This window comes from Notechis scutatus, chromosome 2 (genome assembly GCF_049901735.1).
Source record: "Notechis scutatus isolate UNSWTSFEM ecotype Mainland chromosome 2, rNotScu1.2, whole genome shotgun sequence".
Taxonomy (NCBI): domain Eukaryota; kingdom Metazoa; phylum Chordata; class Lepidosauria; order Squamata; family Elapidae; genus Notechis; species Notechis scutatus.
In genome coordinates, this window is record NC_142010.1 from 117,197,968 (window position 1) to 117,210,236 (window position 12,269).

General features: G+C 38.9%; 1 protein-coding gene across 1 annotated transcript in view; it reads left to right on the forward strand.

The window, feature by feature from the left end:
* CCDC40 (coiled-coil domain 40 molecular ruler complex subunit) overlaps nucleotides 1-9,797 on the forward strand; it is a 35,077-nt gene extending 25,280 nt beyond the window's left edge. Inside the window, 8 exon segments of the mRNA XM_087955964.1 lie at nucleotides 1,402-1,615; nucleotides 2,506-2,675; nucleotides 4,230-4,321; nucleotides 5,449-5,569; nucleotides 6,842-7,000; nucleotides 7,002-7,031; nucleotides 8,611-8,769; nucleotides 9,340-9,797. Coding sequence (XP_087812090.1) covers nucleotides 1,402-1,615; nucleotides 2,506-2,675; nucleotides 4,230-4,321; nucleotides 5,449-5,569; nucleotides 6,842-7,000; nucleotides 7,002-7,031; nucleotides 8,611-8,769; nucleotides 9,340-9,585 — 1,191 coding nt within the window. The 3' untranslated portion in view covers nucleotides 9,586-9,797.
* The last annotated feature ends 2,472 nt before the right edge of the window (nucleotides 9,798-12,269 follow it).

The following is a 12,269-nucleotide window of genomic DNA, read 5'->3' on the forward strand; positions in this document are numbered from 1 at the left end:
AAGATCTTATGGGATTTTAAGATCCAAACAAGCTTCTTGCTCTTAATATGCCCAATATAATAGTTACCAAAAAGAAAAAAAAAGTCTGAATCATTGATGTTCCTGTATTGGGTAATATTAAAACTGAGGAAAAACAATTGGAAAATTATGAAATACAGGACTTGCTGATCAAAGTTGAATGCTTGGAGAAAACAAAATCCACTGTTACGCCAATTGTAATTGAAACCTTTGGAGCAACCATCAGGTTAATTTTCCTAAAACTACACAGAGCTGAGAATTGGACCAATAGTTGCCAGCAAAAGAAAGAAGTTGGAAATGGGATGGTTTCAGCTTGAGGCTGTGGAGAGCAACATTAATGAATCCCTATGGAAGAGACAGGTGGGCAGCCACTTAGAATTCTCCTGACTATGTGATTCTAAGCCACCTCCCTCCTTTTCCCATTGATGTGAACGAATTTTGGATGCCAAATAACTCTGCAGGCTTTCCCTTCTATACTTTGTTTTTTCTTTCTTCTAGGGTCCTTGGTAAATGTACAGTATATCCAGTGCACATGGGGTAACTTTCTATTTTTGGGAAGAATTCCCGAAACCAAGACAAAGTATTTTATAGTAAATTTTTAAAAAAGATGTTCATGAGTGGACTTTAGGTATTAATGGAAAAGAATGTATGTAGCTCAGAGTTGAACTGTGGAGCAGTGGTGGTATTCAGCCGGTTCACATCGGATCGGGTGAACTGATAGCAAGAATTTGGCGTGGGTCACCGAACCGGTAGTAAGTTCTGGCTGGCCAGGCCCCCCACCCGGTCGCCCTCCCGTCCACCCCACCCACCTGCCTGACATTCGCCTAAGGTATTTCTTTCTTTTTTTCCCCCTCCCGACAATCAGCTGTAGATAAGATCAGCTGTGCCGGGATTTCCCTTGCTGAGGCCCAGGAAGGCAAAAAATGGAGGGAGGAGCTCAGCCCCCCCACCATTTTTTGCCTTCCAGAGCCCCAGAGAGGCTTCTCTGAGGCTAGGAAGCTCCCAAAACGGAGCTTGGAGGGATGCTGCGTGTTTCTCCCATGCTCTGTTCCTTTTCTTCCAGAGCCCCAGAGGAGCTTTAGGGGAGCAAAAATGATCCCCTCAGAGGCTCCTCTGTGGCTAGGAAGCTCCAAAAAATGGGGGGGGGCTCCAAAAAAAAAAAAATCCACGCTCACCCAGTCACATGGCCACGCCCACCAAGCCACGCCCACAGAACCGGTAGTAAAAGTTTTTGAATCCCACCACTGCTGTGGAGTCCTTGGTGTTCTCTGAGCTTGGTTGTTTCCTTGCAGACATATTGTTACCTGACTAGTGAAGATGTTTTTCAAACTGTATTGAATTGCAAGTAACTAAATCTAAATCATTATATATTCCTGATTCAAGGGACAAGAATTGGGACCTTTGGAAATTGAAATTAAAAAACTCACCAAACAAATAGATGAAATGGAATTGGAGGTAGTGAAGCTCCAAAAACATTGGATGAAGCAACAGAGGGAATTAGTGAAGCTTACTCAAGAACGAGAAGAGCAGCTGGTTTCCTTAGATATGCTAAAGAAAGAGATCACAATCAAGGAGCAAAAGAAAGTACGCATTGAGAGTAAGTGCAGCACTCTTGAAATCTGATTGGATGGTTAGGTAATTACATTGCTTCAATGATTTTGAAATTGCTTATGCTAAATAAAAAGCATAATTGAAACAGTGGCTGCTGAATAAGAACTTTATTATGGAAAGCGAGCTGCCATATCTTAGTGATAAAATCTATCAAAGATCTTTGCAAGCATTTGAAGTAATTTCAGTAGTCTGTAACAAGGTTAACTGTATACTTCTTTATAAAAGGTCATATCAAATGAATGAAATATTGGGTATAGTATACATACAGTGTTTTTAAAGCAATGCTTTGTTAAACTGTCAAACAAATGTTGCCGCATCAGGTTATACAGTATATATGATCACCCACTATTTGCTGAATCCCTGAAGCCACATTGCACAGCAAAATAATGCACCTGAGCTATCTAAACTTGGTTTTCTGTGTACAAAATCTGAATTTGCATCCAGAACGAAATTGAAATTCTTGTCTGCAAACATTCGTATAACTTTGCTTAATAACATCTGGAAAAACATTTTGTTGGTCACAGTAAATAAGAAGGTTATTCTGAACAGGGAATATAAAAATACTTCACTCGTGGAGAGGAGGAATCTTTCCCACTTAGGGATGGTCAAATCAATTTATTTCAGTGTGATTTTCATTTTTCCATATATTCAGTTCAACATTTGTCTGATTCTTAATCTTGGATATTAAAAAGCACATTTATTTTTATACAGTATGCAGATTTTGAGTGTGCAGACTCAATTCCCCCCCCAATCCTGCTGATAGAATTGATTTCCCCATATATATTGCCCATTTTATTCCAATACTTCCACTTCTCATGTTATTTGCACCAGTTTACATCTTAAAGAATTGTTATCTTTTTTATCCTATCCTCTCAGATGATATCCAGCAGGAGAAAAATGAACTGAAGGACATTGAGCGACACATGAAGAATATGTCTAATGATCTGGTGAAGCTGCATTTATTGATCAATAAGAACAGTGAGAATTCTCATGAGTTACAGCAAGGAAACACCATCATGGAAAATGAATTTATGCGCTCCCTCAAGGTATTCCTTGGCCTAGATATATTTCTCACAAAGTCAGGATTTGATGTGGTTTGATGTTCAGTACTGCTAAAATTACCAAAAAAAGTGATTTTGATAACGCCTGCAATCCCTTTGTGAACAGAGAAGCAATGACAATACTTCACAGGAAAAGACTGTATAATATAAACAGTTGGTCTAGATCATTCAGTTTCTAGAAAAGGAGGCAGGAAGGAGACCCTCAGGAAAAAAAATACAGATAGTCCTTGACCTGCAACCAGGATTGAGCCCAACATTTCTGTTGCTAAGTGAGACAGAAGCTGAATTAGTTTTGCCCTACTTTACGACCTTTTTGCCACAGTTGTCAAATGAATTACTGTTGTTGTTAAGTTAGTAACATGGTTGTTAAGTGAATCTGCCTTCTCTATTGACTTTGCTTATCAGAAGGTCACAAAAGGTGATCCCATGACCCTGGGACACTGCGTCCGTCATAAATATGAGTCAATTGCCAAGCATCTGAATTTTGATCACGTGACCATGAGGATGCTGCAATGGTTATAATTGTGAAAAATAGTCATGCATCATTTTTTTCCATGCTATTATGACTGTTGTAAGTCAAGGACTACCTGTAGGTAACTTATTTCTCAATATAACCTTGACTGGTTTTCTGATGACATCAAATCATCAGTTCTTCGGAAATAATTATAAGGAGAAGCATACTGAAGCAAAACACCAAACTTCACAAAACTATTATCTAGTTTGTTTTGACAGGCTAGATAAGACATGTAAGGAATAAACTTCCAAGAACACAAGCTCTGATAAAGAAGTCAGTGAAGCCGCTATGAAAAAAATATTAATGAGACAATTGTCTACTGGAGAATCATTTAAAAAGGGATTAAAAATAAGATTGCCAACATAATGCCCACATATAAATCTACAACATGGCACCTTACATTAAATTCTGCACACACTGTTTGTCACTGCCCCTAGATATTGTAAAATTGAAGAAGGTAAAATAAAGGCAACCAAATGGTTATGGGACTCAAATGATTCACTTTCAAGCAAAAAGATAAAAAAGTACTAGAAGATAAAACTGTGCAAAGGATGGAAAGATGGAGAGAAAGAGGAAATTGTTCTCTCTGTCTTCTTGTGTTACGATTGTTGCCATGCAGTGAAATTATATGCAAGATTTAAGACCAATTTAAAAAATGCTTCTTTACACTATTAGGTGCAATAATGGCTACCAATCTACAAGAGAATTGGGCTAATTTAGAGACAGAGCTGCCCATAACTTGAATTGGCTGTACCTTTTGCGCACCAAAAGCAGCACAATTTAAATCATATTAATGAAGAGAAATACTTGAAAGTTATTGTAATCCCATCCTGCTTGTAAACATCTTGGAAGCATTTAATTGGCCCTTGTGCACCACAGAGATTTGAATTAGGTGGGCCTTTGGCAAACATAGCAGAGCTTTTCTTATAGTCTGTTGTTAGCCCGGTCTGATAATTATCCTTGTTCTGGATCATTTGTATATTAAAAATAAATAAAAGATATAAAGCACATATTTCTGGCTCTAGATATCAGAGAGAGAATCAATTGAGATGCAAGAGAAACTGGACCGACTCCATGAGGAAAAAGAGAGGCTCATCAACAGTCTAGTTGAGGCAGAGTGAGTTCTGATTTATCATATCGGGTCTGAATGTTTAAATAGGGCAGGTGGGAAATATTCATGACTTTTTTTTAAGAGTCCATTTTCTAGGTTGGGTCATCAACTATGTCAGAGCATAGACAAATGGAATGTAAATCAGATTTCCTTCTTGTGTTGTAGTTTGAGAGATAAACAGAGAGCAGCCTCTGCACCTAGAATAATTGAAGGTAATTCATAAATTATCACTACACAGGTATAAATGAAGGAAATAAAATGGAGCAGCTTCCTTTTTCATCTCTGCCTTTTGGACATGATCAGAGTCCAATCCAGCTCCTTTCTTTGTCTAATCCTACCTCCAGGAAAAGCCCCATGAAACACCCTCAAAAGAGTATAAGCCTTGATCACACACTCACAGTACAGCCGAAGTGCGGCCCTAATAGGGAATTGCAACACAGTAACAAGGCCAGGAAGCCCAACTTCCATCCTTGATCAGCCTGATCATAATAGCATTCCATCTCCTTAACAATGGACTTCCCCAGATTCACTGTCCTCCTGAAAGAGCCACTTTGCCTAACAATAGAAATAATTCTGGATTCATGGTCAAGGACCTGGTTTGCTTCTCCAGAAGTTGCCAGCCAATCAGATGCCTGGGATTTCCTGCCCCGTATTACAGCCCTCAACCTCTGTAAAGACCTTTGCTTTCCCATTGTTCAGGAACCTTCTTTTTTTTGTAAAGCAACCATCCAACGTCCTTGCAATAAACATGGCTCCTTCTTCTCATTGTTGTGCTCTGTACTTCTGATTTTATCACAAGCTGAAATGCCTTTCTATATTACATTTTAATACCACCATTTTTATTGTCTTCTTGGTTTTTGTGTGGAATCTACAGGTGAATATATTTTCATGACATAATGTTGGGAAAACATAATTCTTTCTAGCAACAAATTCCTGGCATTCTTTGTACATAAAAGCTAATAGTAGTCGTGATTGTGTTCTTTTGTTTTGATAGAATATGATTTGCATGAGCATCTTGAGGTGCAATTTGATAATGCTACTAATTATGACAAATGGCACACCTCCTGTTTCCATATACCATTGTCTGCTAGGATTCTGCTAGCTACTCTCTTTACTCTTCTCTGGCATTTCAGATGTCAGATGATGCAATGGGAGAAGAAGATACAAATAGCCAAAGAAATGCGTGCTGCAGTGGACTCAGAAGCTGAGCAGACTGAGATCAAAGCCATGAAGTCAGAGATTCACAGGATGCAGGTGAGACAGGAAGTTCTGGGAAGGCAAATCTGCTGGTTTCCCAGATTGGCAAAAGCACCACTGATTTAAATCAAACTACTCTAAGGTTTTGTATCATAAATACATTTAACCCAAATAATATATGATTTGTACTTATCCAATCTGCTGTTTTTTCCTTCCTTGATGTACCTATATGTATTGAAGAAAAGATTGCATAGAATAAACAAGTTGGCCTGGGGGATATTTTTGGCAGATTTAGTTCCAAGATTTGTAACCAGCATAAAAGTATTTTGGATATGATAAAAGGAGTGTCTCTCTGGACTCAACTTTTAGTCACTTCATGTAGACTTATTGACAGCAGTGCGGGATTGTTTGCCAGTATCTTTTTCCTGAATGGTTTTTCAATGTTCCAGTCTAGTCTGATTTTCTGGTGATCTCCCATCCTAACCAATCCTGCTTAGTTTATAAGCCCAGATAAATTAACTATTTTCTGCCACTCACTGAGACATTTTTAATACAGAGTATTACATCATAAGAGATTTCAAAATTCCAATAACCCTTGCACACTGTGCAGTCCAAATCCTGATAGATGTGGGGAATCCAAACTGCAGAATCATTAAAGGGCAACTACCCAGATTTTGATTGCAAATTTTTAATGGATGAGAATCTTATTACAGAGATCTCTAAGCTTATGCTAGCTGGAGAATTCTGGGAGTTGAAGTCCACAAGTCTTAAAGTTGCCAACTTTGGGGACCCCTGATTTATTACCTTGTTGTTGTTTTTTTGCTGAACTGGTCTCTGCTTACCTTTATAAGATTAGCTAGATACTGCCACCTGCTGTGAAGCTGAACTAGGATATAAAATGTAAATTATTTTTTCGATATATAAAGTGACTATAATTCTGACTTTGATTGAATATTTCAGAAAAAAATATAATATTGGATGCTGATAATATTGTGATGGGAAAGGCACTAAGAACTGTTGAGAAACTCTGCAGGTTAGCTATGTATCAGAAATGTGGATTAACATTTACTAGGCCCTATTTACATGATGTTTTACAGACATCAGCAAGGCGTTTCAAGTATTCTGTGAGGGATATTGAGTTCACTAAGAGCCCCCAAAATTTGTAGTTTCTGCTGATCAATGTGGTGGTACCCTAGTTTTAGATTTTCTGAACCATGTTATTCAAAGTTTTGGGTTATAGATGATAGACATGGATATATATCTACAAGGATGTAGCAATATCTGATGTCCAAGTATATCCAGTTGGCTTGCTTCCTTTCTGCAATATAGGTAAAGTACGAACAGCTGATGAGGCAGCAGGAGAAGTTAATGAGAAATATGGAGGCAGCAGTTTCCCGCCGAGAAACAATTGTGGTTCGTGCTGAGAGCCAGAGCAAAACGAATAAGCAAGTGCTGACAAAGGGTGACTTCTACTACAAGAAGCTGGAGCTTAAAAAAAAAGATCAAAGAGACCCAGAAGGTCAGCAAGTAAAACTTGGTATTACAGATCATTATCTCTTTCTTACACACAACAGAGTATCTGAACAACTGATTATTTGTAGAATATTTCCTGAAATAGTCTGGAGAGCTGAGTTGGTAACTGCTGTTATCTCTTGTAAATGAATGCTCTACTTTCCGCTTTCTAATATGGAAATTAACAGAGCTGCTTAATTCATCGACAATACTATGGTCCACTGTATCTCTAGTGGGACTGATTGTGCCATCCTTGACATAATATTTTTCTTCCTGCTTAAATACAAGATTCAGTAAAACTATAAATTTCATCTTATACTGCTATAAGTCAAAACAATAAAAAGGAATCAAAAGAGTATTTGGTGAGCAGGAACAGTCATTTTTTTCAGGATCACAGCAGTAACTTGAATAACTTGGATGCATAGATTTATCCTAGTCAGATTAGGTGAAAGGGGAAAAAGCCCTTCTCTATAGCGTCATCTATGAAAGAAATATTTAAACTTGGTCAGTCAAGGGGATTTAATTTATCAGTCTAGACAGAAACCAAAGACCAGCTGCATCTGCAAGAGGCAAACAAGATTTGCAAGATAGCAGATACAACATCACAGTGCAAGTGAAGCAGTGCCCATTTTGCATATGTGTGACACACACAGAGAAAAAAGGCCCTCCTGCCTCAAGAATTTGCACTCACCATGTTAGAGTTTTTGACCAACATACCCTGAAGACACTGTTAGCAGGAACACTATATTTAGAAAAGTTAAACTGAGTGATAAGTCAGGAGTGAGGTTCCCCCTTTCAAATGCTTTTTTTTTCAAAAGAGGAGGGGGAACTCGTTTTTGTCTTTGTTCTGCATTTTTTCCTCTCATGGGAGATACGATGCATCTCTTCAAAGGCTAACTCCAGGTCAGGGGAACAGAAAATTTCCAGGAATTGAGATTGGGGATTCAGGAAAAATATAGCAGTCTAGAAATTAAGGAGATAAATGCAGATTAGAATTTTATTCTATGGAAAATTATTTATTTGTGCCATAGTTTTACTTTGGGCTGTTCTGCCAAACCCCTCTAGACAGTGCTGGTGGAACCTGTTTTTGACATATCTACAGAGGCAGGGCATTGCTTAAAATGGCAGCAGGGTGTGTATGCCCACCCCCAACTCCTAGACACAAGGAAGCAGGAATTACTGATTTTTTGTCATTATGTTGAAAACTGATAGGTTTTCCAGTCCTCATTTAATTGATGATATATATCCGCCCAGCTTCAATACAGAGCTATATTGAAACATAGGCACTATTTAACCATTATTGACAAGTATACCATGAGCTTACTAAGGGAACATAGATTCACAACTGCTAACCAGTTATATATTAAGTGGAAAATAAATATTTCTGTTGAGCATGTAGATGTATTTTCTTACATCATGAATATCACTGGAAGTTGGTAGAGGGGGAAATCACTTGTTCAGGGTAGTATAATGTATGAAGTTGCTCTGAGAATTTATAGTAGGCAGTTCTCTCACAGGACCGTCAGGCAAATGATTGGTCCTGGGAAAGAGGGTTGATTTTTTTCCCGTTTCCTCTATTCCCATAGAATATTGAGGAATGTAACAAAACCATAACTCATCTTGAACGATCGCAGCAGAACCTCAACTTAGCTATTATGGAGAAGGAGAGAATACTTTCTGGTATGAATTATGAAGCAGAAGAATTTGATGAAAAAATTGATCAGTTGCAAGCAATGAAACGGCAGGTAACAAGAGTGATCATTTGTGCAGTGCATGTTCCAACTCTCTTTAGGACTAATCTATAGGGCGGTAACCTTGTATACTCAACTTGGGATAGTTGCTCCATAATGAGGAAAAATATACCTATTCTTACATGGATTCCAAATAAGCATCCTGTCCAGTTTTTATTTCTTTACCGTTTAGCAAAATATATGCTGATAATTTGTATTGTTGCAACAATTTGCAAAATAGGCTGCTTAATCAACTGCAAGTTCTCTGAGCTACCTAGGTGAGCTCTTTGTCTGAACAGACAGGGATTAAACCAACTACTGTATAATAATCTACTTGTCCATGCAAATCTGCAGGAATATTAGTGTTTAATTTTATTTTGGGGTTTTACTGACAGTTCCCACAATGCAATTTTCTTCTTGGGACCCTGTCTATTTAAAAAAAAGGGTTTAATCTTGTATAAAGCCTACCTAGATTTTTGTTCATCAGTTGATTCAGTCTCAAGATGCAGCAGAGGGGATTCATTCCTTTCTGCCTTGCCTGCAGCCTTTTGTCTCTAATAACAAATTCAATGTTGCTTTTCTAAGAACCTTTCAGATATTGTGTCCAATCAGACACGCGTGAAGCACATGCAGGCCGTGAAGGAAGGGAGGTACAGCCTACTATGTCGTTCTGAGATAATGACCCGTGTTGAACATCATAAGGTGGAGGAGAGACTGCGCACTCTTAACACCGTTCTCCATCAGATTGAGCAGGAATATCCTTATTATCACAAGCCATTGCACAGAGTTACCCAAGTAATAACTCAGAAACTGGAAGAACTGAGTATCTAGGAGCAAGAAGAAATCAAAATATAGATGTGAGAATATCAACATTTTCAATATATAGATGTGAGAATAATCCTGACAGTTTGTCAGTGGATAGTATACAGGAAAGAGAAAGATGGGGGATGAACAGGGTAGCTGTGTTTTATATTCATATTTTGCTTTTTCCATTGCACTGTGTTTATTTTTGTCCTAAATAAAAAGACAAGTTGGATTCCTTATCTTCTTGCTTAGTTCTGTTCATCTAGGGATTCAGCAAACATTTAATTCTTAATTGTTGGAAGGAATGTTGAAATTTTCCACAGGATAAAAAATCCTTCTGAAGAATGTTCAGATTCCATGAGAGAAAATTATGGCAAAATGTAACTGCAGAGTTTTCCATTTGATTCTTCCAACGTCTCCTTCCTCTCCTCAGCTCCTGCTTCCTAGATAATGCTAAGACAGCTCCTCTGTTCAGCAGTTGACAAGATAAAAGATCATTTAAAGAAAGTTCACTTTCTCAACACCTCATGAAGAAAAGATCCCAACCAGCAGTCAACAGGGGTTAAGATTTTCTTTTTCTGGGCAAGGATGTTCATCCCTCATGATATTGGAGGATGAGGGGGAATATTAAACCTCAATATAGAATGAAAAGTCTCCCATTTTCATTTATACTGCAGTGATCAGCTGAGAAGAAGGTAGTTGTAAAATAGATGTGCATGATGACGTGCATGTTTGCAGTTGAACTTTGGAAGATTTCACGGGCGATAATTCCACCCTCAGGTCAAAACTATATTTCTACTGCTGCTTTAAGACTGATACTTAGATTCACATGTAAGTTAAACTATGGATTGATGGCATAATGGCATCTTTACCCATAATCCTAAATTGCAGTGAGTACATACATACATATGCAAAGGAAAAAAGCAAACAGATCATAGCTTAATGCTGTGTATAAAACCAGAGACAGAGCCCTAAGGCCGGGGTCCCCAACTCCAGGCTGCAACCCACTACTGGGCCGTGAGCTGTTCAGAACTGGGCCACGGAAGCAATGGGCGAGTAGGCGGGCATCCCCACTTACATAGGCAGCAGCCGAGCATGTACATATGTGCTCCATTTGCACAAACGGGCGTGCAAATGGAGCTGCACTCATACACTTGCCCACCCGCCCCCCCCCCCCCCCCCCCCCCCCCCCCCCCCCCCCCCCCCCCCCCCCCCCGGGGCCCCCCCCCCCGCCCCGCGGGCCCCCCCCGCCCCCCCCCCCCCACTCACTCAAATACAATTGCATGCACATGCACTTAACTGCTGCTCGTGCAAATGTAGCTGTGCACACACTTAATCACCACTTGGGCACAATCATCCCCTCTCCCACCCCTACTGGTTCGCAAAGCTGGAAAGATTGGGGAAGTCTGTTCTAAGGTGACTTTTTTTTCATTTTACTCAAGTTAACAAAAACTTGACAGATAGAGCTATACCTGCTATATCATACCCAGAGATAAGCAATCTGATGCTGTTGCAACTTCATCTTCATAATTCCTTGCCACTGATTGGAGCTGATTGTACTTAACACCACCCAAGGAAGTGGAGGACTACTGTACTAAATCTCAATGTAGACGAATACTTCCTGTACCTGCCCCTCTCTTCCCCCCATCTCAGCTGTCCACCCAATCTGTGCAAAGCCTTGGCCTGTTCCTGGACACTTCTTTCCAACCCACACTTGGGTCCCTTATCTTTGCATTGTTCTGCAGTTGCTGACAGGCACACCCAAGCTGATGCAAGGCACAGCTTCCTATGGCGGTTCCATTATTTGCTCAATAACCACAATTGGGAGAGCCAAGATCATGATCATTGACAGCTTTGCTCAATGACCAAGAATCTGATCACAATTGAAATTGTCAGTCAAGGACTACCCGTAGTCTATCAGATTTTTTTAATATATATTAGTTCTGCAAAATCATTAATTGCGGCTGCAATTTCAAAATGTAGCTTCCCATTATTTTAGAGAAAGTTGTGGAATTGGCTTATTTCAACAGCTTTTTCAATGGTAGACTTTTTTTTTTCAAAATCATCCTTAGGCGTAGTATTTAAACCCTATACTTCAAACATACCACAACGAAAAGCTTAAATTGGCATAAAAATGTGCTCTAATTTGAAGGACTTGTTAAATAGTTACAGAATTTGAATGCAGTTACAGATCTGCAACAAAGGACATTTTAATGGAAAAACATTCCATGTATTATGGAATAAAATGGCATGTTTATTATTGTTGTGTTATTCCAGCTGTCATTGCTAAAAAGGACATATTTTAATAACTACCTGTGTATTTTCCATCTAAATTCCAAAATACAAGTGTTCTATTCAACGGTCTTAACTTTTAATAAATTATGCAAAGCCATCCAATAGTACACTTGCCTTCCGTCTTCAATTTAGAACAGTAACTAGACAACATTTAATTATCCACCTCCCAATTCTACCTGAACTGAATTCCCAAGAATGTTCATAGCATTACTTTAATAAGCAATTTAAAAAGCAGACCTGCGTTTGCAACTAAATGGGAGCGAATGGACGTCTTCATTATTATCACCCTAAAGCCTCTAAACTCTAAAAGAAACACAAGATTTTGAAACAGCTGCGGGGGGGTTTCTTTGTTAACGGGGTGATAACGTGTGAAAAGGTGTGAAAAGAGACGGAGTGGAAACGTTTTGTAGATTTCT